The sequence below is a fragment of the Platichthys flesus genome, chromosome 9, assembly GCF_949316205.1.
Source record: "Platichthys flesus chromosome 9, fPlaFle2.1, whole genome shotgun sequence".
In the NCBI taxonomy this organism is placed as follows: Eukaryota; Metazoa; Chordata; class Actinopteri; order Pleuronectiformes; family Pleuronectidae; genus Platichthys; species Platichthys flesus.
The window spans coordinates 2,836,035-2,863,566 of NC_084953.1; the positions used below are offsets into that span (position 1 = coordinate 2,836,035).

At 44.4% G+C, this 27,532-nt stretch overlaps 1 protein-coding gene across 1 annotated transcript in view; it reads right to left on the reverse strand.

Annotated features, from left to right (window-relative positions):
* The window catches only part of brinp3a.1 (bone morphogenetic protein/retinoic acid inducible neural-specific 3a, tandem duplicate 1), a 46,346-nt gene that overhangs the window by 12,669 nt on the left and 6,145 nt on the right, over positions 1 to 27,532 (reverse strand). The window contains exons 3-4 of the mRNA XM_062394782.1: positions 15,630 to 15,820; positions 13,396 to 13,580 (exon numbers count right to left, since the gene is read on the reverse strand). Of these exons, the coding sequence (XP_062250766.1) occupies positions 13,396 to 13,580; positions 15,630 to 15,820 (376 nt within the window). The remainder of the gene's footprint in view (positions 1 to 13,395; positions 13,581 to 15,629; positions 15,821 to 27,532) is intronic.

Here is a 27,532-nt window from a genome sequence, read left to right on the forward strand (position 1 = left end):
GAGAGCTGGCGACAAAATCATCGCTCAATAAGAGCTCGTTCTTCAGATGAAGCTTTAAACATGAATAACAACCCGAAGGTTTCCTGCCACTGCAAACCAGTACAGGCTCAGTCTGTCTCACTGGTTCTGCTGACCTTTGACCCCTGAGGTCTGTTGATCTTTGAGTGCAAGATTTACAGACTTGAGTTACGCTCAAAAGGTCACTGTGACCTTGACCCTTAACCTTTACTGTGTCAACACAACTGTGGACTCTAGTTTTTCCAACCTACCTTCGTTTTTACAAAATATCTCCGTCCACTCTAGAATGCTTCTTATATTTTTACAAATGCACAAACAAGCATGCCAGGCCAGTAGGTGGCGATAGCGTCCACTTCGAAGATCCATCAAAAGTTTTGATCCTATTCTTCCATGTTACTTTTCCTCTGCCTTTGATTGATGGTATTTGACCTTGATATGCTCCAATATTCACAAAGCAGCTCGTGGACAAAGTTTGTTTTGTATGAGGCGTTGGATTCAGGGACGAGCGACAGGCCGCACCTCTCTCTCTCTCTCTCTCTCTCTCTCTCTCTCTCTCCTCTCCTGCACCACCAGGACTTTTCTACTTCAAACTTCAGCCCATGTCAACACTGTCTCAAGCTCGAGGCGTTTCAGATTTTGCTCAGTTGCCCCCCCGGAGCCATAGACATCATCTTTTCTCAGAGATGCAGCTGGAGCTCCTGAAATCTAACCAGCATCCAGTCGGCCAGATGAAGAATCCGGTTAATTGTCATCGACGTGTCATGGATCTTTGAGTTTAACGCGTTATTGCCTTGTAAAAAAGAACTTGAAGTGCATTTTCATTGATTCACTGTTATACAACCAAACATTAACTCTGAAACAATTGGAGGATTGATTTCCCCGGTCCTGGATAAAGTTACCTTCAATAAAAGTGTTGTGTTATTTTAACAAGACAAAGAGTCTGTGACCAGCGGACGTGGGGGACTGAGCAGTCGAGCTTTCAGCTGACTGGAACCACATCTGCATGGTTTATTAACTGTTGTTCCCTCTGGCTGCCACACGGGGCATCGGCCCTTCACCGCTGACCCACATCCACCACAGAAAACAACACAAACTATGGAGTTCATTAACGTAAAGTCACAGTCAAGAACACAACAGCAACACACAATAAACTTCCTCTCGACTTGAGGCTGATTCAGAGGTTTCATCGAATCAGCAGCAACGTGTATATAAACTCACCTGTTTTAAAAAAGGCAGTACAGTAAAAAGTACATTTCGTTATTTTATAGATTTCTTTAAACTCAAATTCAAATACACACATTCAGAAATAGTTTGATATTCAAGATCCTGGAACCCTTTTTTGCGAATTTAGCTGTGACGATTGTGAATTAAGCTTTAGTGTAAATTCAATCTATAAAACTTTCTCTATGTCTATCATTATATTCTCTGTCACTCTCCACCTCCTCTAATGAGCTGACTTGGATGTTTACAGTAAAGCAATCACAATTTGATTTTGTTTTCCTCTTTGCTGTCAGCCGTCATTTCAGTGATTGGTTGGAACCCTCCTCCTCCTCCTCCTCCTCCTCCTCCTCCTCCTCAGTCACTTCCAGTCTCCGTCCGCTCAATCAAATACTCACAAATTTCTATTTTTAATTACTTTCATTCACCAATAAGTGCATCTACAAAGACGTAGATTGGTATATACTGTAGATAGACAGCAGGACTCAGTGTGCAGAGGAAGAGACAAACAAACAAAACAAAAAATACATATTTCCATTCCGTTCTTTTTTCCCTTCTCCTCCTCTGCTTTCATCAGACTCATTTATATCCCATCATTTCATCTGCTATTGAACGCACCACCTTCTTTCACGTTTACATAAATCAAATCAAAAGTCTGAACGCAGCCGAGAAGACAAACAGAGAACATACAGCAACATACAGCCCTGACATGAAGGTTATTTTCCAATCAGCGGAACACAAATCTCTATAACATATTTGGGATCTGAGCTCACGCTGATTTCTTCAATCACGATCAATCAGGCCGCCCCCCCCCTCTCTTCTCCCGCTCCCCTGCACTTCTCAAAACGTCTGTTTGACGATTTAGCGACGGAGCGAACACGGAGGAGCAGGTTTTTACCACAACGGCTCCCAGAGGAGGCTGTTGTGGCTGCGAGTGTGGGGGGCGGGGGGGGGGGGGTAACGTCTCCGCGAGAGAGAATAATTGACACCACGAGTCGGTTTGCCGAGCGGTGGATGAGTGCGGCTCGAGGAGAGAGAGAGACAGAGAGAGAGAGGGAACACATTTGGTTAGTTTCAGTTTCCCGCGTCCCAGGAGAACTCTCGAACAAATCTAGGAAATAGTTCACCGACACAAATTGGAGGCGCCAAACAAATTGGCAGAAAGCTGTTGGTTTAGCTCCGGGGGGGAGGGGTGGGGGGGGGGGTCACCAGTCACCGAGTCTTCAGAGGATACAGCCAACTGTCTTTATCCTGCTCGCCATGGATCACTACGGCGGTTTTGTGTATCTGACGATCTGTCACAGAACAGCTACGTGTTTATAATTAGCGATGAAAACCGGTTTACGCCGGCTGTGATACACAAAGGCACCGGAGACTAGATGAGCGTGTTTGATTTCTACACCCAACACTTTCTGATTCAGTTTTACTCACCTTCAACTACGTGGGAGTCAGAGAAAAAATCGAATCGGTGCACAACGTAGATTTGTTTTTAACGATGGACGACTTGACAGCTTCACACAAATGAAGACAACACATCCTAATTGCCCCCTAGTGGCTGCAGTCAGGAACCTCGCCTCCTCCATGTTTGCAAACAGGACATGGTCCAAAGTAAAAACTCAGAGTAGAAATAATTTCTTCTTCCAAATATTGTTTCTGTTGTTTTCTCTCGTTCTTATCTCTGTGTTTGCACATGTGTTGATTCTCCCAGTAATCAGTCATTTGATGCTATAAACACAGGTTGAAATGATTGACAGCTGAGACTCCTGATTGGTCCTTGACACCAAAGCTCCGCTCCATGATCGCAACCGCACAGACTCTGCCTCCAGGTGGTGCCAGGAGCACAAGATGATTCCAATATAAGAGATATTTCATTTTGAAAAGTGGAGGGAGTGAAATCGATCTATGGAAGATTAAAAAGATTGAAGAGATGATTTTCTGTTCCGTTGTGTGAATGAATGAATGGATTGATGATCCAGGGATAAGTCGGGCCGGGATGGATCCACCCGGTGGAGCCCCCTGTGCTCGGGGGTGGAATGTAAAACGTTATCTTAATGGCAGCCAAAGTAGCAGACGGCAGAGGATGAGATAATAACCTCTTGTATAACATCTGTTTTTGGATTGGATTTATATATGGTGTGTTATTTAATCAGATCTGCTCCTGAGTGCCAGGAGGACGAGCTTCTCGGGGACAAATCAAGCTTTTGAAGTCACTCGGGCAAAAAACGATCCAAAGCCTCCACTCGAGCCAAATGTGTTGACTCCTATTATCAGTGTGGTGATGTATTAGAAGTCAGCGCTGGTCTATTTCCAAAGTACATTCAGCCTGCTGCATTTATTATGAATAAAAAAGTTGTCATTCAGTGTGTGGGTTTGACAATAACACAAAGTAAACCACACAACTGGAGACTGCTTCCATTTGCTGAGGCCATTAATCTGCTGTGAATCACAGACTGATGCATTAAGGTGAATCCCAGGTATCTGAGTGTAAAGCGAGGACACTGAATGGACTGAGTGTATTCTCTGTTTACATTTAATTAATGTTCTGCTTCTTCTTCTTCTTCTGGCCCGACTCAGCCTGTGCAGCTTTGTAACACAATTATGTATTTTGGATATTTTCCCAACTTCATCACTTATAAAAAAGAAAGTCCTTGGGTTGCTGCTGTGCTTTGGGAAAGAGTTTCTGGGCTGAGACTTGAAGTGAGTTTCTGGGCTTTGCTTCATGCAAACTTATTCCTCACTGTTCTCTGCACTTGAGAGGAAGTGTGAGGCGGCTTCCAGCTTCCTCTGCCTCTATTATCCTCCGACTTCCATTAAGAGACAAGTCAAACCTTGGAACTGAACTTCTTTGAATCTCCGGCTGTTGATTTTGTCAAAACCATCAGAAAAGTTTTTCAATAAAAAAAGGGAAACGGGACAAAGAGCAGCGAACATCTGCAAAAGAAAATCATCACTGAAAGCTTGAGCAACATTTTCATTTATATCACCTGACATTAAAAAGGCTTTTATCACCTTGGACCTTCAGAGAGACATTTTAAATAGCCATAACAGCGATGTGTGAAGTGTATTTGTTCCCTCCCTCTGTCATATTGAAAAAATATTCAATAAATAAATTCAAACCTGGCGATCTGCCGCCCACTGGGATTTATTAAAAAAAAAAAGTCTCATCCTGTTTGATCCTGAATCAGCCGGCACCCAGGAGAAGAGCTTCTGTGTGCACAGGAAGGGGGGGGGGGCTTCAACTTTTTCGAAAACTAATATCTAAGCACACACACACATCATGTGACACCCACCGGTCATGTGAGTGGGGGTGACAACAGGAAGCAGCTCGTCCATTTGCAGGTGGAAAGTGCAGCTAATGAGGAGAAGAACCAGTAAAGGATGGTTTTCAAACGGCTCTGTTTCTACCTGTCCAGATTAAAACACAAACTGAAACGGGGGCCAGCAGCGTTTTCACAGATCTTTGTTTCAGGGGCTCGAAAACTATCCAGAGAACCGTGGACGTCAGAACGTCACGACTCCTGAAACTAGACCTCCTCAGTGTGGAGCCACAGGCAAACACAGAAACACAAAACCGTGAGAGGGAGAAATTCACCCCCAAAAAACTGTCGTGCATGGAAACAGATCGTTGCCTCGAGTGCGGGGACGTCATCTGAATTACGAGATCAAAGACCGAATAGGACACGGTGACAAACACAGACACACACGCATGAAAAGAAAACACACACACGAGAATCTCTCATCTCCTCTTTTAGCCGGTGTTGGATTGTTCTCGGCTCCGTCATCCCTGACAAAGCCTGATTGAGAGCTCACACACACATCCAGGGCTTCACAGCGGCAAAGATGAACTGCCAACCTGAAGGGACATCCCCCCCCCCCCCCCCCCCCCCCCCTGCCCCACACCACGGCCGTGTCTCCTTTAATACTTTCCCAGACGTTCAGTAGCAGTAACCGCATCTCAAGCAGAGGAATGACAGCAGCGGTGGTTTCCAGCCGGGAGGAGAAAAAGGAAAACGCACAACTTTTGCCGCCGTGGGCAGAAAAACTTGAAAGTCTTGTTTTGTTTTTTTGACGTCTACTTTTCACAAATCCAAGGTCAACGAGGACACGGGGCGCAGAGGGAATCAAACAGCCGGGAGTCCACGTCCGTCCACTTTCCCTCTCCTGCTGGACAAAACGTCTCATAAACTGAGTTGTTCAGTGTGAAACGATTAAAAGTGACTCTCCTGAATACAAAGACATCATAGTGAGCCGGGAGAGAGAAAAGAGAGCGAGAGGAACCCACATCCATTTTTCCTCTTTTAATATTGATGCGTTAACACAATTAATTAAAATCCGAGGAGCCTCCGTCGGGAGCCGGGGATTAGTCCCTCACACGGACAGATGTCTAACTTAAAGAGGAGGAAAATTGACCAAATGCAAATCTAAAGATGTTTTTTCTATGCATAGCAATGAGACCATCTGCAAAGAGAACCCAGTGGAGCAGAGCATGTGTGCACAGTCAGCTCCTCCATTAGAAATCAACCCCAAAAAGAGAAATCGGGATTTCTCTACTTTCAAGCACTCGTGGGACAGTTTTTCTTTTTTTTTCAATTTAATCTAAAAGGGAGAAGAACACACAAGTTATTCTATATTAATAAAAAAAAAAAGAGAAGCTGATATGTAAATGACAGAGAGCCGTCGGTGGGGGAATTATTAATGGGCCATAATTGACTACAAGATAATTGTGCTGACTGTGTTTGAATAACTAACAGCTGCATTTAATGGAACATTTAATTGCGCTTAAAGGCTTTTCTGGAATAAGCAGTTTTTGGTGCTTACACACGCCGCGGATGTGACTTGTTTATCTTAACGTTATGAATCTAATTTTGCCCTCTGGGCTTTAAATATCATCTCACAGACTAACAGAGCGTTTTTAGCCCTGGAAGTACACAGTCAGAATATCGTTTACCCTCTATGTCTTCATGGTTTACTGATTTGCCTGAACATCCATCCATCCATCCATCCATCCATCCATTCATCCATCCATCCATCCATTCATCCATCCATCCATCCATTCATCAATAATTTAAAATCTCCAATTAACCCAACTCAAAAATTCTTTCCAAATTTGCATTCGTGAAATTAAATATTTCAACAGAAAGACATACTTCTTATTATATGATTTGGCAAATATGGGAAAAAAATCTAATTTTATATGACCATGTGGGACCAGTGTTTCTATTATATCAGAAAATTATATTAAAAACTATAATTTAATAGGGCTTAAGCTCTGATTACACATATCAGACCAGGAATCTGAAGTTTGAGAGTAAAGCAGCAAATGAAATGTGTTGTGTTGAAACAACAACGTTAAACATTCATACAATTAGTCAATAGATTAGAGAGAATTTTAAACTAGTGAGCCAGAAAGCAACAAAGCAGACAAACAGTTAAATAAATCTGATATAAATAATGGATGGACGGATGCTGTGCAATTCAACAAGCGCGTCCTCTTCAAATATTGAATTACTCTTTCAAACAGATCAACATCTTGTCCCTGCTGGTGTCATAATGTTCTCTGAGCCTTTATGATTCATATCGTCTGCATCAAATCACTGATCTCTCTGGACCCGGAAGAAAAACATATACATTTGTTCCTTTGCTCATTTTACAGCCTGTGTTTTCAAGCAGCGGGCAAATATTCCCAAACGAGCCCCGTGGCTTCCTCTTCCTCTTCCTCTTCCTCTTCCTCCACCTCCCAGCCTGACGGAGGAAACAGCTCCGCCCGCTGCCAAACCCATTATTTAGGGAAACACTGCCGCTTGGAGAAGTTCCACTTTCACACAACACAACAGCGTCGTGTTGTTTCAGCTCCTGGAGCCGGTGAGAGCCAGAGTCAGTGTTTGGCATCGCATTCACCTGCTGTGGGGACCAGTGTTCCCAGTGGAGTCACTCTGCAAACACACACAAACGCGCACACGCCTCAAATGCTTTATTTAAGACACAAAATAAAAGTTTTGTGCCAAAAGGAGAGTGCAACACAACAAACAATGATTCCTCATTCTGCTCCAACTTGACTTTCATGCCACGCCGCACGTGTCCGATTTCTGCAGAAGCTGAGACTAAATATTTGCAGCTTATAAATTGAATAAAATGGCCGTGATAAAAGAAGTAGACTGCTAAAACACCCGTATTATCTAAATCCGGTTCCGTTCTGCACGGTGCACAGATAGATGAGAGCCTCTTGTGTTATTGGTGTGTGGTCTCGGCGGGACATCGCAGCACTTAGCACGGTCCACCAGCGCACATCGCTCCGAGGCACATGCATTATTTAAAAACGCACGGCTTTAATAGTATTATCAGAGCAGTTAGGGGCGGCGGCGTTTTACTGATGAAGATTCATCGCCGCTGCAAATCCACCCGTATGAATAATTCCACAAAAACTAAAATGTCACTTAGTGAGCCGCTGCTGTCGGATATCTGAGGAACAGTGGACTTTAAACAGCTGCACTCTTCTCTGATCGTTATAAAAAATACGATACACGACACCAACGCTTCACGGAAAAAAATCAACCCCTCATTTTCCAAACTGTCCGATTCGCCGCACCTTCCAGAGTCGTCCTTTGCTTAATCACTGCGGCGCCGAATATGTCGGGAAATCCACATTTGCATCAGAGATGTGTTTCCGCCTGTTTATTGAGTCTTTGAGGATTTCAACGCTTGTTTAAAGAACCACTTTGTTGCAGTGGCTTACACTCTAATGTCAACCGGCGAGGGATAAGCTCATCGAGTGTGAGCCAGAGAAAAGGGGGAAGAGGGAGAAAATAGCATCAGAATGAGATTATTGTGTGCCCTGAAAGAAATAAAGAAAACGCCACTCAGAGCCACGGGGGAACAGAGGGGAACCTTCACTGGGGGGGGGGGGGTTAATACTGTACGTTGTCTCATAGTCACTGAGTTTCTTTAAGGGGAACTAAGCTCCGCGACTTCACAGGAAGCACCAGTCACTTGAAACGGGGCCAGGAGAGAAATTCAGATCCTGTGTATTTATTTTCTGTCTCTGCGGGCTCCTCCACGTCTTTCAACCGGCTGCAGATTAGAGGAGAGGAGCTGGAAGGGAAATTCTTAAAAAAAAAAAAATCGGAACATCGACAGCCGGGGATCTACGATGAAGGACTGGGGCTGTTTTAGCATTTCAAGAAAAGGTGGAAATGTACAGACGATAAAGTTAAACTACATCGGGGGAGAATTTAACTTTGTCAAGAGTGAAGATGAACTTTATCCTGCCTCAATGCTGAGTGTGGCATCGGTAAATATGTAAATCTATATTTGGCCTTTTAACTATATTAGCTTCATCCAGATAACCTGAAATCATATTTTCCTTAAAATCCCTTAAACAACAGCTGCACTTAAATGTACCGGTTTTAGAGTCATGAAGAAAATGTAGTTTTTTTGTAAATGCACCAGTTTCAGATCGGTTCTTGGAATTGGCCGATACCTAAAGTCCAGGAATCGGTCAATCAGGAAGCGTAATATGATATTGTAACATTCATACAAAACACAGGAATTCTTGCTCTTGAGATTTTGCCAAAAAGTGAATCTGCTGTCAGTCCAACATCTGGATTGCATGAACCTGAAGAGTCCGCTTCAATCTTTGCTAAATTTGTTTAATCTTACTTTAGTCATGAAAAACTAAACTCCTCTGATTGGGTTATATTACAATCTCTTCCTCTAAGATTTATTATCGAAATGTAAAATAAGGAAGAATAAAAACTCTAATCTGGCCTCTCCTTTACTTTTCTGTAGAAACAAGACTGAAGCCATCGATCCGCCTCAACGACCTGAAGCTTCTTCTTCTGCTGTGAACGTGTCCAGCTACTAAAACTCCGGCTCCTGATGAAGGTTGAAGAAGTTGAACTTTGTGACACGAGGAAAACACGAGATTAATGAAGATTTGTGCCCGTTGTTCTCTGCTCCTCTTCCTCAGCCCTTATCTGATGCTCTAACTTGTGTTTGTTTTATTTCCCACTCCTGACAGATGAAGCAGGACGCTGCAGGACTGACCGACCAATCAGGGCCTCGCACAGCGAACTGGGTCAAACGTTGCTTATCCCTTCTCCTCCCCGTCAATGATCGTCTCCTCCCAACTTCGGTTTAATGAATATTATATATGTTAGAGCTGCAATTCAAAAGGTAAAAGGACTCAGAGACGGATGCAGCTCTGTCTGGATCCTGTCTGTCCTCTTAAACTCACCTCACAAAAATGTTTGAGAAACAACGGAGGCTCTCGAAGCAAATTACCGAAATGAAAGAGCTGATTCATCACAGCGTCGAGCAGCCGCCTCACGCCCCCCCCCCCCGACTCTGCTATCTCATTGTCTCCGTCTTTCATTATTTCCCCGGTGCTAATGTGCTGCGTCCTGCAGGTCTTCGGAGGCCAGACATGTCCACCACTTAAAATGTGTTATCTCTTTAAAAACAACAGAGAGAACCGGTGCTGCTCTGAACTGCAGCTCTGTGTCGGCATCCGTCTTCATCGCGGCCGAGGCAACAACCCCGTGTTCGGAATGAAAGGCTGCTGACGCGGTGAGTATTTTACATCAGTCACCTGAAAGCGCCTCACAAACAAACCAGCCCCCCCAGAGAGCTGTTCCTCCATTCATCTCAATCAGAGGGGTTTTGTGAGCGCAACCCCGGCTTCAGTGGCTGCAGCCAAATATCCGCCAGACGTCCTCTTGCCAATTCACTTTAGAGAACGTGCAGTTTTATCTCTGCTGGACTGAACAGTGGAGCATCAATAAGGACGAGTGCATGAAAAATTGTAAAAGGGAAAAAGCCGTTTAGTCTTTTAGCTGCAGCCACAGAAACACTCACTCTGATGTTCTTACTTTTCTGCTGCAGTTCAGTATTAAAGCTTCAACTGGCTCCATGTTACTCACCAACCAGCGGCTGTGTGTAGGAGCTCCAGTTGGAATATGAAGCACTGTCCCACGTTTTGACACGTTTTACAATGTAGAAGCTACAACGGCACTTAGTGGAAGACTATGAACCCAAAAGTCTCATCGTGAAACTACATTTTAAATCACCCGATCCAGATTTATTATTTCTAACTGCACCAAACTGTTACCGCTCAAGATGCCTGATAGCTTCATTTAAGATCTATAAATCTTATATATGGATCAGCACCAAAACTCTCCTGCTTCTTTCCTGAACGAAACTGATTCTGTCCACCAGGTTTCATTAATGTCGTCATGTCCAAGCAGCGTCTCGACTGTAATCTAGACATACTTAAATATCAATTCTACACTCCTCATAATGACATAAGAGATCTCCTTCTTGGTGTTTTGCTCCTTTGCTGCGTTGTGCAGTTGTGTGTTTTGCTGTTGTGCACACTTTTCGATGCCTGATTGCTGCCTCACTCCTGCTATCGCCCATAAAGTTGTTACCGTCCCTGCAGACAGTCAGAACTCACTTTACTGCTTCTTTCCTGAACGCTACTGATTCTGTCCACCCGGCTCCATGGTAATCCATCAGGTAGGGTTTGCATAGTTCTGCTTAATCACATAGAAACAAACAGATTAAACTAACAGCACAGACCACCAGTTAGGGCCAATGTTATCGTCCAGTCCAGGTAGCATTTCCTCTTAATTATCTCGACTGTAATCTAGATACCATAAGGACATTAGAGATCTCCACCGTGGTGTTTTGTTCCATAGCTGCTTTGTGCTGTTAGTCACATTTTTCGAGGCCTGATTGCTGCCTCACTCCCGCTATCGTCCATAAAGTTGTTACCGTCCACGCAGACAGTCCAAACTCAGTTTCCTCCCCGTGTTAGAGAGTCTATCGTGCAGTTCAATTGGTTCTTTATCCACCTTTACCTTTATCTGTCTATCAAGAGTGGTGCTAATCCGTCCAGTTGTTTTTGCGTCAAACTGTGATTTGCTTCTGCAGAGACAGCACAGCCCGGAGACTAATAACTGACATAACAAACAACATGCACAAACAGGAAGGTGCAGCGATGGGCGTTCCTGATTCCACCTCCACCCGTGACATTAATCTGTTATTTATCGCAGGCAAACATAAACAACCACAAGAGCTGTGTGAGGAAAAAACCCATTCCTCAGAAAGCAGAGAATTAAGTCTGCGGCACGAAGGGCAAACTCGGTGGATTCCATTCATTCTGCTTGATAACCGCTGACAGCGTGATGAATGAACCCCCCCCCGAGGGCATTAGGCAGTAAAAGATGCAGAGTGATATTTACATCATAAGCATATTTTGATATGCACAGTGTGCCGTTCCCTATACAAAGCGGCGAATGCGCACATGAAAGAGTGTGTGGGGGGGAGTAAACAATGCTGCTCGCTTCATCTCCTCTCTCGCTCGACCTCCCTCCCTCTCGCTCGCTGAACGTGCACATGTTCCCTCCGAACTCACAGCAAGGCGTCGTAAAGCGAAGACGACGGGAGGCCAGGAGGGACAAATGATATTTTTAATCACGCAGCTGAATAAGGAATTTATAGTCAATACATATGTTCACCAATATGATGATTTGAAAATGAACATGCATTTTAATCCCGATTCCATCCAGTCAGATCGACTGTGGCTCATCGACAAAATCGTTAAATCCATAGAACACACATAGAACGCCCGAGCTGCAGGAGGAGAAGCTTCACGTGGCTCCTGGTGGCGCCTGGAGGAGAACGGAGGTAATGGTGCAGCGAGAGTCACACCCGCTTCTTCACCGTTAAATAAAGCTTAACCACATCATGAAAGAGGCTGAGGAAGAAAAACAGTCTTTCTGACACGCAGGTGCACAGCAGTCAGAAGAAGAAAAGAAATCAAAGCACGATGCGATTAGAGAAAGTTTGAGAAGAAGCTCCGCTGCTGCTGCGACACGTTCCGCAGCCTGCTCCCGGTTTAATGTGGAGGAAATGTGTTTATTCATATGAGGCTTTTCTGCAACTCGCTGAATATCTCATCCAGCGCCACGAAAATGTTCATCTGGACGAGTTCTGCTCCTCGAGAGAATGTCGGTAGCATATGAAAAGTTTACTACTGTGGTTTTTTTATCAGCCCTTGTGGAGGGTGGAGTATGCAAATGAAGGTGTAATGTTGTCACCCTTCGAACCGAGCTTTCCTTTAACGTTTCCTTTAAAGCGTGTTTTAATAATCTGCAGCATATTCAGCTTTCGGAACGGGCCACAGTCGTCCACTAAGGGCCGATTGATGGGTCGTAAACTCAGCGCACTAATTGGTAGCAAGTGGTAAGTACTTGGCAAGTACGGACCGCTGTGCAGGGTAATTTTCTTAATTTGCTCCCGTGGTCGTTCCCGGAGGGAAGCACGAGCAGCGCTATTGTCTCCAAAACATAAGCACGTCATCAGCTGTTTGTCTGACTCAATGACTCATAGGCCATTAATCAGAAAGTACAAGTTCTGGGATCACAGGAAACATTTGGTCGACACATTTTGTCCCAGTGTAATAAAAACACAAACAAAAGGGCTGCAGGATGTCATGCACTGTCAACCGGTTCACACAATATTATAAATCTGTTATACAGTTTATATTTACACACTATATATGCAACTGTGTTGTTTTTGTTTGCAAGTAATATTAAATGATGGAAACAGTAAACAAAGGTGAACAACACGTTTTCATTTGCTCCCACTGTCGATAAAGGAAGTCCAGGTCCCATCTACTGACATGGAGGGGGGGGGGGGTTATGACCTATACTGCAGCCAGCCACCAGGGGGCGATCATAACACTTTGGTTTCACTTCATGTCTTTTACAGTCTATGGTTTTATAGTGCACTGAGTTAATTTGGAGACTAAACCCACAAGAACAAACTGCCCTGATTGGACGGAAATAACTTCTTCTTCTTCTCATTAAAAGAAACTAAACCTGCTGATTGTGCAGCTTCTTTTCAAACTCTCCGAACCAGCAGCGATCTCATTAATTTCTTCAGCGAGAGCTAATCTGGACCAGTTGCCATGTTTTGTAAGAAAATACAATCATCATGTTTATCCACCGAGACAAAAATCTAATTTAAACAACGTCTTCGTGGAGTTTGTCTGAAAAACAGAAGAACCTTTAACAATGGAGCAAATTTAAAAGCTCAAATAAATGAGTTTGTGATTTTTGATGTTGGAGTGCGTCACAAGGAGCAGCAGGTTCCTACCTTGATGGCGGTGGAGGCGATCTGGATGTGGTGCAGCTTGTGCAGGGTGCTCTCCCGGTCGATGAAGTAGGAGGCGGCCAGCTGGTGCAGAGCCTCCAGAGTCACCGCCGTGCCGTTGGGCTCGCTCACCTCGCTCGTCCGACTCAACTTCCGCTTGTCCACAAAGATCATCAAAGACTCCTCCCCTATGAACACACACAAACACACACACACACACACACACACACACACAACGGGGGAACAGTTACATCCATAAACTTCATTTATGACTCATCACCTGCAGCATAAACGCAGACAAAACGCTCCCAGTGGTAAAAGCTGTGGATATGAACCCATGACAGGTGGTCGGATGGTCATAGGCTCTCACAGGCAGAGATACAGGACGTCTGAAAGTGAAGAAGCTGCAGAGAAATCAAAAGGTTTACTGATAATAACCCGAATGGAGAAGCTGTCGCTCAATCCCAGCACAGCCGAGGCTTCCAGACGACAGGGTATTGACAGACGCTAGACGGAGTGAAGGATCAATAGAGACAGGCTTTCCAACAACATTAGCTTTTATGGGCGATGTGCTTTTAATTTGGAGAGACACTGGAGCTGACGTACAGTACGTTAACACTGGGAGGAGAGAAAAGGTTAAAGCTGCTTCACAGCTCGTTCTCGCCGTCACTAAAACCTTTAAAGAGCGAGAGAATCACGGCTGCTTTCGGATACATGTGTTATACAATTTACAGGTGTTGGACAATTCAACGTGTTAATTACAGAGGTGGTGGTAGAGGAAGTGTTTTAACATGAGGTCAGAGCCAGGCGCCTACTTTCACCTTTTATTCTGAGCCGAGCGTTTTATCTCCTGGTTCTGACTTTAATATTTACCCTAAAAAGACGAGAGTGGCGTCCATCTTCTCGTCTGATTGTAAGCAAGAGAGCAAATATCTATATATTCTATAATGTTCATGATACTTCTTCACTTTTTCCCTTTCCCTTAGTGTGTTAGAGGTTTTGACCTCTGCCAAGGAGATATTGTTTTAATATCTCCTTGTATTGTTTTCTTACCAGGATTACATAAAAACCACTGAACTGATGCGATGCACGAGTCCGGGGCAGATCCAGGAATTTCTCTTCAGTTTCTCTGACACGCTCGGTGGAGGGATGCACTCCCTGAGTCCCTGAGTCTGCAAAATTAAAATCCCCAAAGTGCGAGGCAGCTTCTCTCCCTCCCAGAGAGCACTGCTCCTAAAGCTCCTAAAACGCTTCATCGGGAGAGAGGCCGAAACTTCCACCACGGCAGTGCCCGACATTTTTTCATAATGCATGTTTAGCGGCTATTCTGGTTCGACCCCAGCAAGAGGGTTGGCCGACATTTCCTAAATTCACTGGATAAAGATAAAAAAAGTGTTCCAGACAGAGGCTGAAAGGGGGAGCTGCAGCGATGGACAGTCTGAACATGAGAGCATGAAAAGCACAACCATAACACAAATATTGAGATTTAATTTTAAGGAGATTAATGCATATTTAAAATGCCTCATTTATTACCTGTAGCTGTTATTAATTATAATCCCAGTCTTAGACATATAAAATACACCCCCAGCAAAGGGATACTAGGTTATATCAGGCCTCAGTGAGTCTGTTGTTCTCCTCACAGAATGCAGAGGATTGTGTTTGTTATCTTTTTTAAATACAGTTGGTTTCCAGCGTGGCTCAGAGAGTCTGAGCACAAGAGACAAAAGATGAGAAGAGCCGGCCGAGGAGCCGGGAGGAGATCGTGCCGCAGATAACCGCCGGAGCTCAGCTCGGCCTCACGGCTCTTTGGCTAACTTGCACCTATTGTTATGGAAGCAGACGTTTTTTTTTTGTCAAACAAACCACAAATCACAGATTGTCCTCATTGAATCGGAGAACATGAGCTTAAACAACCGTTTATCATCTCATATTCACAGCTGGGACGATATCCAGGGGAAGACGTGGTTGTTTGAGCACGATGCACAAAGAGCTGGAGCTCAGAAGAGGCTTCACATCCAGCGTCTACCGGAGTTTTTCTCCTTTTTTGGGGGTTTTAATTTGAAAGTCGATGCTCCACAACGGCAGCGATGCACGAGCAAGGTCACAAAAAGGTTCCTGGAACACTTCCTGTGGTTTCAAAGAGCTGCATGTCCGCCCTTTGTCACCGGATCTACCCCCCCCCCCCCCCCAAATGCTGCAAAAGGTAGGTCAGATAGAAGATACAGAGCTGGTCTCACCTCCCAGCGTAGCGGAGAGCAGGAAGTGGGTCCCGTATTTCCTGATAATGTTGTCGGTGATGGCCCTGAGACTGGGCCTCCTGCCCAGCTGCCTAATGGTCTGGAGGAACTCGGGGTCCAGCGGTAAAGAAAAGCCATTGTTCTCCTGTCTCTCCAGGGCCAGGCTGTTCACCTTCCAGCGGCCGAACTCCCTGCAAGGTCACACAAACACAGTGTAAGCACGAGACACACACACACCCAAAAACACACAACACCATGCAGACATCGGAGGGAGGACACGTGTTTTTGACGGCAATCTGGAAACTGTTTTGCGACATAGAATGAAAAGTCTAAATCCAGCCGGGTTGATCTGAGCGGTTGTGTTGTGCCTGGTGAAAAGGAGCAAAGTGTTGTGGGGGTTTCAGAGTGCACAGGACACAGCTTGCCCCTCAGGAGGAGGCTCACATTCAGATCGGCTCCTCGCTGAGCGTTAACCGTCCTGTCCGTCCGACCTCCGAGTGAATCTTCTGCTCCAGCCTTTCAGAGATGAACGCTATCACGCTGCTTCTCCCTCCGGCTCGGTGAATTGCTTTTGCGCCACGGCGAAAAACATTGTGCTTTCCGCCCCATTTTAAATAATAGCGCAATCTTCTCTCATCTCAAGTCAGTTTCTAGAGGCGCCGTGGTGCGACAGGGGCTATAATCATGGCTGGAGTCTTGCTGCTTCCAGAGCCTCTTCTGCCGGGGACGGGCCTCATCTGAAGCCGTTTGATATTCATCCTGGCCTCGGAGCACGCCAGCTGCCTTTATCTACCGAGTGCAGACTGTGAGCTGCTGCTTGATGCATAGATTAGCTCTATTCAAATACCGCCGGTAATAAACATGCTTCTATCACAAGCTGCTAGGGGAGAAATTGAAGACCTTTCAATCACTGCTGGGTAGAAGGTTGACTTATCTCCCAGGAGAAAGGAAATACGGATAAAAAGGTACATTTTCCAGGAGTTGGAAGGTGTTTTTGGTTCATGGGGCTGACAACATGGACAATTGGTGTCACAGATTGGTTGCAGAACAAACTATTACCACATTTTTGCATATATATACACAAATAATAGAAATGTGTTTCAACCTGTACAATATTAACAACATCTTCAGGTACAAAAACAGAATTATATCTGCTGTCTTGTTGCAGATTCACCGTGAATCATCTTTCTTAATGAAACAAAAGCAGAATTTCTACTTTACAAAAATTAAACAAAAGGTAAAATGTTCGTGGCACCTGAAAATCCTTAGAGAGAGAAGTTATGCTCCCCAATGTGAACGTTATCAGATCCACATGGTTCCACAACACCCCCGACACAAACACGTGGTTCTATCTGTTCAGGTATCTGGAGGAGAATAAATACAAAATGTTGAGAAGTGGTGGAATAGAATATTGCACTGGTCCAGTTCATGATTACTTTATTATCCGAGGATGTCGCCTTGAGGAGAGGCAGACTCCAATATCAGCTGCGTTCGAAAACGTTTACAAAATTTTAGCTCCTGAATTCTTAGGATGAAAGTTGTGTAACTGGCTATTGTGTCCATTTTATATAATCAACACACAATGTCCTGCAAAGCGTCTTGAAAACAGGAAGGGGACGATGTTCCTGCTGCGTGAGGGAATAATCTGTGAACCATGAAACAGATCAGACCTGTCTGTATTCTACTGCACCAACTCAAAAAAAGACACCTGCACCTCATCTATTGATTTTTGTAAATTCATTAGAAAATGAATTCAAATTGTCTTGAAGTCACGGGACATTATAAGCTTTTACTTTGTCATTTATATTTCCTGTTTCCTCGATACATATCTTTTCTTTTGAGCTCTGGTTTGGTCTCCACCGGTTGTTCTCTTCCTGTAATTTGTGATTCTCTCACTCCAGAGCTGCAGGATCCAAATCTGCCTCAACACTCATTGTCGGCATCATCTGTTCTTATAATTAATTTCATTTCCTGCTGATCTACTCAGTCTAATTATTAATAACACAATAAGTCCTCAAGGTATTGATATTAATGAAATACTCCAATATGACAGCATGTGCAGCTGTGCCTGGTGTCCCTCTCCCCACTACCTCTCTCCCTTTCTTTCTCCTCTTCCTCTTATATCTCTATCTTCATCTTCTATCTCTATCTTCCTCTCCTCTCTCTCATTCTTCCTCTTCTTTCTCCTCTCCCCTCTCCCTTTTCTTCCTCTTCTTTCTCCTCTTCCTCTTCTATCTCTATCTTCCTCTCCCCTCTCCCTTTTCTTCCTCTTCTTTCTCCTCTCCCTCTTCTATCTCCTCTTCCTCTTCTATCTCTATCTTCCTCTCCCCTCTCCCTTTTCTTCCTCTTCTTGCTCCTCTCCCTCTTCTATCTCTATCCTCCTCTCCTCTAAACTCCAGGATTGTCTTCGTCTCTGCTCTATCTCTGTGTTTGCTCATTGTGGATCTCTATAACATCGTGAGGTCTCGCCCCTTCCTCTGTAAAGCACTTTGAGATAGTGGCGCTATACAAATAAAGCTGAATTGAGTTGAACTCTGCACGTCTTGTGTTTGGCAGCGGGGGGGGGGGGGGTCACAGACTATGGGTTTATCAGCGCTGGTTTGCTGAAAACAGGGGTGAAGAGGCCACTGGGATTGAGGGAAACAATGGAAGCTCCGCGGGGCTGAAGCCGGGTAACAATTCTCTGAGGATTGATTCATTATTGAAGGTTAAGCAATTGTATCTCTGCCCTAATGTGAAGTACATTGATTTTTCACACATTTCTTCCACTGGATTAGCGGGAAAAAAATAACTCCCAGTGGGTTGTTGGAGCTCGAAGGGTCTAAAGCAATTTTTACATAAATTAGCATCATGAGTAGCTTCATTTAAAGAAAGACATTCTTTGAATTCTACTCAGTTTTGTGTATATCGTGATCAACTTGCAGCTTCTGCACTCGTGAATCCTTTCCCATCCAAGTATGTGCTGTTGTGTGACGCAGACACACACCATCTGCAGTTTGTACAGGACTACACAACGTGACACTTCAGCTTCTTCCCTGTTTGACATCCACAAACGCCAGCTTATGTGGAAGTCCCTCGAGCTGTCGAAGATATAAACAGCCGGCTTGAAAAATAAAAGAATCCTCTTTTGCAATGACGCAAATAGAATTTGTGCGAACCCGCAGCGCTCCAAGTGCCGAGCGGAGACACAAGCCCACACACACACACACAAGCAGCAACGCACACCCTGCAGCTGTGAACATCCAAACAAAGCTGCCCTTGCTGCGACAACTTCTATCGCCCAGAATATCGCGGAGAGCCTCGCGGCGCCGGGGCCCGCTGCCAATCAATCCCACCAATAACAATGATCCCCCCCGAGGAAGAAAACACAGAGCAGAAAACAGCTCATTAAGGACTATTTCATGTCTGCGTGGCTGTTTAACGATCGGCCATTAGTGTGTTTCCCTCCGTCCACTGGGGCCGGCTGAGGCAGGGAGCAGAGAGCGAGTGGAGAGAGATTAGACCTGATGGACACACCGACTGGCTGCAGCACCCGCTTGATGGACATTTATGAATGGTGCCACAGTTAAGCTGCAGAATACAGACACACACACACACACAGACAGACACACACACAGATCTGTTGTAGTAGTATCCTCAATGCAACCTCACCTTTCCCACAACACGACCACATCTGATGTTTCATGGAGAACTGCAGGTTCATTTCACCCTTAACACTTCTTGGTGAGAGGATGAGCGCTGACTGGAATACCCGATCACACACAAACACCCACACAGACAGACACACACGCACAGGCGGCAGGTTTATTTCACCCGCAGCTCTGTGCAGCAGGGGGGTTCGATGCACAGCTACCCGTCAGCCACCCCCCCCCCCCCTGGGCACTGCAGCCCCTTGCATCCGGAGGTGAGGGTATGCAGGAGCCGCAGGGGGGGGGGGGGCTCGTACCATGCTACCTGTCTATCACCGCCCGGGTGTCTCGGATCCATCGCGGCGTACAGCAGCCTGAGGCGCCCGCTCAGCGCTCTACATAACAAATCAGGGAGGCAGCCGGCGAATCAGCTGCTGATGCAGTTGGAACACGCAGCAGAGCAGAGTGATGCAGATCGTGTTCGGTCAGTTCAGGGTGTCACTGAGCGGGGGGGGGGGGGGGGTGAAACGTCTTTGGATGGAAACAAAACTTGAATAATACAAATCTGAATTTCAACAGCAGCAGAAGTAAAACTTGAATTCACCTCTAAAGTGACTCTTGTAAGTTTTATCAGTTCAGTATTCTGATAGAAATGTATTTGAACAAACATCGCCTCTGTTTCCTTTTAATTTTCTTATTTTCTAACTTCATGTTTTCAAGTTTTATTAAAAGTTTGGACTCTAAGTGTTTCCATGAGGCCTTGTGCATCAGATACACACTCGCTGGCACTGGCCCACATCCACTGTTGTTTGGAATCGGCCTCAATGTCATTATTCTTTGTGAGGAACACCTTAGGGAGCGTCTATACAAAGATCCTCCTCGGGGTGAAACCCTGACCCCTGGTTAATAAAAAGCCCACAAGCCGTGTTGTGGCCACTTCATCATCCTGGTAAATGACCGGAAACCAGAGGCATCGCTCACACGTTGGTTTGGAAACCGTCTCAAATTAGCGAGTAATTGAGCACGGCTCATTTGGAATCATTTCAGAGGAATCAGAGACCAGCAAACGTGTGAGGAGCTCGTGGGATTAGATCCATGACACTGAAACAGACCGATTCAGAGGAGACGTCACTTAGACTTCATTGTCCAAAGAGCAAGGTTTAGTGTTTACCTTATGTCAACCCATCATAAGACATAACGTGAAAGAAAGGAAGGAAGGAATAGAAAGTGAAATGGAACCGACTTTGCAGGTGTTCTGAACATTTGCATTTATACCCAGTCCCCGACAGCGAGCTGATTACCACTAAACACAGTTTCCTCTCGTCTACGCTCTGCTCGCTGTTTCACTCCGACACAGTGAAATGACTTTTACAGCCGTTAAGTCCACGTCGTCGCTCTGCAGATCAAAACACAGGCTTCAAACGGTGGTTTAGGAAAACAAATGTATAAATATTTACACTCTGGAGAAACTGAGGACTGTAAGACTTTACTGAAATTCATGCGCATTACAAAAACAAATCGATGGTTTAAACTCCCCCATGCTTCATGGATTGACTCAAAAAAAGTCTAATTTGACCTCTTGACTCCATAAAGTAATGAAATGACAAGTATGTACATGAAGTTGTGTTGAACATTTGATTATTTGAATGTTATTTAGCCGCTAGATGTTATGATTTTATACATCTAACTAGTTTATGATCACTTTTCATAAACTTCACATCACTTTTTTTCTTCCTGCAAAGAAAGTTAAGTTTCTTTGTACAAATCATATTTTAGTAACAAGCAACTTGCCTTCCATTTCACGCTTCTCATCATTCTTCATTTCTTCATTCTCACAAAGAAAACATAAAAAAATGAGATGTTGTCAAATTTACAAAAATCAAATTCTTTTCAAAATGTTTTTCTTTTATAATCTGACAGATAAGTTCAATATTAACAGTCTTTGACTTGGCAGATAATTATATTAACAGATTTTTCAACCGTATTTGGATTGAAAATAAAAGAAAAAGAGTTTAATTCTTCAAAATTCAATCAGTTAAACATATAAGTATTTTTTACAGGATGAATTTGACCTGGAAAATGTACAACTGGCCGAGACAAGAGCTCTTTGAGGTTCTTTCCATTTTTCTTTAAATTAAAAAATTATATTCAAGTCACATAAAATGAAATGGGCAGAAAACAAAGAAAGAAATGGCTCCACTTCAAAGTAAATCATTATATCTGTTATTGTTTTAGTCCGATCCAAAAAGGCAACATTCACCGAGATGGACAAACATTTGCTTCTATGATTAAGGCCCGAGTGAGAACAAATAGTTGTGTGTTTTTTTTCTGGGTTGTGTTATTACCCCAGATACCAAAATAACCGCAGCGCAAAACAGTCGGTTGATGTGGACTCAAAGTTATTTCAAGGATCTCCCCGAAGAGAATTGTGCAAAATGAGAGAGAAGTCCTTCACGCTTGATTCAGTGAGATGCACCAAATTGCATTTATTTCTGACGACCCAACAAGCAAAGCACCGCCACGCTCCCCCCCCCCCCCCCCCCCCCGTTTTGACTTTGCCGCAGTTTTCCCTTTTTTTCCTCCTCTCGGTTTTAATCTCCTGTGACGTTGATCCCTCTCCACGTGTTTGCACCATTAGCGACGGTGACGTGATTTTTGCAGAAATTAAGAATTACACACAAAGCCACATCAAAAGGAATTATTCGCGTGGCGAGCGTTTTCCTTCATGTGCGTAGACGTCAACTTTGTCAGCGGACAAAATCAGACTTGTGTTGTGTCTTCTATAGAGAGCGAGTCAGAGAGAGAGAGAGTGTAATGACGGAGCTAATAGCTGCTTCTTTTTCAACATCAAACAAACATCAGGACAATAATTTGTGAAAATCCCATTAAACCCGCAGAGAGCTCCTATAAACAAGACGTCATACTGCTTCCTGCTCGTCTCACTGCGTCTCTGATGTGCTGCTAACACTCGATTTGGAACCGCTGCCACTCGGTCCTCGATCTCCACGCCAAATGGCCCCAAATAAATTAACTTCACACCGATCTGACGCACTCCATCTTTCTTCTTTTCTTGCTTTGGCATCGGAGAACTACTCGACTAAAAATACAGCTCCTCACGTGGCATGAAGAGGCCTGAAGTCAAACCGCAGACGACAAAAAGTGAGTCAGCGTTACTCATTGTTCAAGAGTCTCCCCGGAGTCCTGGAAACCTCCCGGTGACAAACTGACGAGGAGATCAGGTCCCTGCTCCTCGTCAGGAAGTGGTCCTGCTTCGGTTTGTGGTAAATCAAGGTAAGTGTCTAAATGGTAAATGGTTTTGTATTTATAAAATTGTTCTAGTCTGATGATGACCACTCAAAGCACAGTACAGTTTTACAATCACCCACTCACACACACACGTTCATACAGTGCATCCAGTAGCACTTTGTTGTTCTATGAAGGCCAAATCAGGGTTCAGCATCTTGCCCAAGGACACTTCGGCATGCAGATCGAACTACCGACCTTCAGGTTGGAGGACGACCACTCTACCCCTCGGCCACAGACTCCCTTTTATCCCTAACCCTCGCCGCTAACCCATCTGATGGATAGTATTTGTATTTTGCATATCGAAACTTCAGTCAAAATGGAGACGATAAACTTGAAATGGATACATTTAAAAGTCTGGTCAGAGGGAGACACAACTCAAGCTTGGAAGAGGGGGTTGAATTCATTCAACTGAAATATCCGGAGATGGAGAGTTATACGTTTATCATTGGTTTCACCGCCTCTTCTAGTTCCAGGTGAAGCTCAGGAAACAGAGTCACAGATGTGTTATAGTTTCTGGGGAGTTCGTTGTTTTCACAGAATCAGAAACTGATGAATAAGAAAGAGAAGAAGCTGGTTTCCCTCTCGTAGTCCAAAGACATGCAGATCGGGGTCAGGTGGATTGGAAACCAACTTGTACGTAGGCGTGAGTGGTTGTTTGTCTCTGGATGTTCTCGTCCTGTGAGACACGGGCCATGTGTCCGTGGTGTGAACCCTCGCTCGCCCACAGTCGGCTGGGATGGGCTCCAGCTGACCTCCCTCAAAGGAGAGAGATAATGAATGGATCGCTCAAGTTGGGATCAAACACCAGAATCGTGATTATTGAGACATTGGGCTTTGTCTCCTGGAAGACACTGAAGGCTCAGACTGTGGATGGTCCGTGAGGAACAAAGCTATCCAGAGAATCTGAGACAAACAAGATTATTTCTACTTTAGAAGATGGTCGTTCATTGTGCTTTTTATCCAAAAGTATTAAGTGTAAAACAAACACTTTAAATCTAATGTTGGATTTGGAACGTTGTTTTTTTTCTACTTCATGATTCTGCAACAACAACATAAATACAGCTGCAGCTGACCCGACATAGTGGAGTAGAGGTCAGAGAGTGATTATCAGACACAGCCTTCATTACACAAGCACACCGATTGGCTATTTCCTTCAGACTTTACCTCCCAGGGGGCCACACCCCTCAGGTGATTGGCTAGAGGCAACACCCCCAGTGTGGCTGTACAACCTGACACTTCAACCTAATTACTGCTCAAACCCTCCTGCTTATAGGTCATACTTCAGGAATCAACTCCAAGAGGAGGTAAAGTGTGTGTGTGTGTGTGTGTGTGTGTGTGTGTGTGTGTGTGTGTGTGTGTGTGTGTCCCGTATGTAAATGTCTCCAACTGAACTTGCTTCCATTTCCGAACCAAACCCTGCTACTACTATTTAACACAATCCTAAATGAATCATTTAGGATGAGTCATATAAAGTAGTTGATATCTCTTTTCTTTATTATTCAGCTTTCTTTTTCTAAGAACAAAAATAAAACAATGCTAATTTTCACCATTTAACCTTATGTTGGTCCGTGGAGGTGATTCAAGCTCACAACCCTGTTTGGGGAAATGTGAAAAGCTAAAATGTTTTCAGAGGAAAGGCTTCGGTTAAGAAAAAAAGGTAATTGTGTTATTGATTTCTGGATTTCCATGAATATTACTAGCACCTCAGATAATAGGAAGCAATGAGAGGAAGAGAGAGAGGAGAATGTGCAGCGGGGGTTTGCTGACATCGAGGCGGCTGATTCCTTTTGTGCTGCAATTTGTCAAAACATTGTTGACAAGACACTTTCCTCCAAACACAAAACAAGGAAAGCCAGGAATCACACCGTGCACACAATGGGACATGAGCATACTGTTAATGCACACGGTGAGCACACGAATACAGCCACACACAGCCGCACACACACACAAACCCAGCCACACACAGACACACACTTTTTTTTTTTTATTCTGATCGCACACTGCAGCTGCAGTCCAGGCAGCACGTCGATGTGCAGAACAACAACACGTCTAAACATCTATTTCCTTCTACAATTAAACACTGTTTTGTGACCTGGTTCTGGTTTAAAGTTGATATTGTGCAAACCAGTATCTCAGGCTACATCCACGCAAATAAGGTTTCATTAAAAAAGGCTTAAAAAAGAAATGATCTCAACCCAGATATGTGTTCAGGAGGTTTTCTACACTGCAGGAAAATAATGAGAATGAAAAGAGACGATGGTGAAAAGTCCGAGGCCTGTTCCCGACAGCAGCTGTTTGCATTCACCACTGACAGATGAGTCGTGACTGATAAGAACCAATCAGGAGGAGAATGTGAGAACGACTGCATCATCGTTTCCAAACTTCTCACTTTCTGTCTCTACCACAGACGGGAAGTTTCCAAATTTCTCCATTTTAAGAGCTTGAGAACTCTCACAGTGTTAATGATGCATTTAAAAACTAGAACTTAGCCTGATAGCAGTTATTAACGAGCCGTGTAAAAATAAACAGTGAAACCCAAAGATGAACCGAGCAATTAAAAGACCTAATTGGGGAATTCAACTTATTGACGGACCCAAAAAGTGAAGCCAAATCATCTTGACCCCCCCTCCTCCTCCACATCATCAGACTGGACAAGACCAAAATAAAAATGATTGTCCTCAGGCACGTGCACAGATAGACCCCTAGTGGTGCTCAAGCACTGGCCCTTTTGCCTTGGATGGGAAATGTGCCCCTTAAGTTGAGCTACATGACAGTCTGGTGAGGTATATTGTGGTATATTATCAGTGTCATGCTGCTTATGATTCAACTCTGTCAGAAAACAGTAAAAATGTGTGTGTACTGTGTTGTCAGCTTTATAGAGATTGTGTAAGTCACTCTTGATAATTATGCACACCATTGATTTATCGCATTTACAAAATTTGCAGCATAAAGCCAAGAAAGAGAGACTCCAAAGCAGAAGGACAGGGAGCTGCAGCAAGCAGCTCAGGGTAGCAGCTCTCTTTTATCTTGGATCAGGCCATCAACTAGTAAAACAGATGAGGGAGAATCAGTAACCCCTACCTGGTCCAGGGGAGCCATTATTTATTTATTCAGTATTATTAATTTTAATTTCATACATCATTTTGGCAATGGGTGCCCTTTTTTTGGTTTGAGCACCTGCCCCCCAAAATGTCTGTGCACGTGCCTGCAAGTCCTCAGTCCATGGATGGTTTCTGTTATTTCAGCTTGTTCTTATCTGATGTGATTTTAAGTTATTTGATGCTATGAAAACACAGGGAAATGTCATGATTGACAGCTGTCAAGGGATGAAACCAATATCTGGTGACACTGCTATGAAAACTCTTCTCTCCCTGGTTATCATGGCTGAAGCGATTCCAAACCAAACCCCCTCATGCAGAGTCTCTCTTTCATGAAGGCTCATTCCCTGGACCTCTGGCCCTGATAACTCCCCCGTCACACACTTGTCAGAAGACATAAGCTCCGTGCTGGGTGAAGTCCTCGTCACTGCCTTCGCTGGTGGTGATCGGGACGAGCAGGACGAGGCCGCTCGGCTTCTGTCCCGGGGACACGTTCAACCTCTGACTGGAGGACGACTCTCACCGAACGAGCCACATTCACACGAGAGAGAGAGAGAGAGAGAGAGAGAGAGAGAGCAAACATCCAGCTCCTCTTCTCCCTCTCCTCGTTCTGCCCAGAAAAATATGTTTACCATAATAATTCCCAGGCGCTAATATATTGACTGTAAACAGACGAGACAACTGAAACCAGGATGAACGGCCCTCGTCTGGAAACTGCAATGCACAACGTGAACCACGAGGGGGGGGGGGAAGTGCAGGAGTTGTGTTCGGCGTTTAAAGAAACACGACACTCACGGTAAATGAAGCGTGACATAAACCTGCTGCGTCTAATCGTCTCTTTCATATGTTGTAATTATACATAAGTGGAGTTTTATTCTATTCACCTTATTAGGCTTTTATTTTTACCTTCACAGATTACAGCGGAAAGGTTGAGAAGATCCCGAAGCCGCTTGAGTTTAGCAACTGTGTGAGTTTGTTTTGGTGAAATCTAAGAAACAGTCGAGAGGCAGTAATTTGTGAAACCTCGACTTCAATATTGTTGCTGTAAAACTGGCCTTAAATGTCCGACAAGGTGCATTCAGGGACTGTCGGAAATGCTAACATCCACTTAGTTTTAAACTTTTAGGTTTAAAACACACATATTTATATCTCGAGTCAGATATAAATATTGGGGCTTATTGACACTCGTATGACACCAAAAGAGCATTATGGGGCATATATTTTTTTTCGACATTTGTAGATAGGTTCACAAAGTCTTCAATTGTATTGGATTTTGCTGCAACACTCCAAAAGTGTCCTGTGGACTGATACACTCCCCCCCCCCTCCCCCCTCCATCGTTACAGGGGTTAGAAGATAATTAGTTAATTTTAATTTCATGGTTAACTGTCCCTTTAGCATTATAACATGAACACAAATCTGATCCCCAGATGACTGCGGTGACTGTTTGCCAGACGTTGCGTCCTTCATCTCCTCAGTGGCCTCAGCTGAGGTGGAATCTGCTGGAGGAGGTTTTGAAGGAGGCTCTGTAACGTCGGGCAGACTTGGACACTGAGAGGAGCTCCGGCTCTTCGATTGAAACACAAATCAAGTCGGAGCTCTCAAATGTATTCCGCGCACGTTGAAGTGTTTCATCAAATTTATTGCCAGCAATGTCCTTTTTGCATATGTTGCATCGTGGGCTATTGGCATCAGGCCTGATACAATGGAGGCACCCTTTTGATTGGCTCTGCAGTGACTCTCCAACACGTGTCTATAACATGCTTGTTTAATGTAACATTTAACAGCCAATCATCAGCAGGATTAGCTCCTGGTATAAACACGCATGATGCTAATTGGCTGCGCTTTACTCCTTTGAGGAACCTTTTGTTA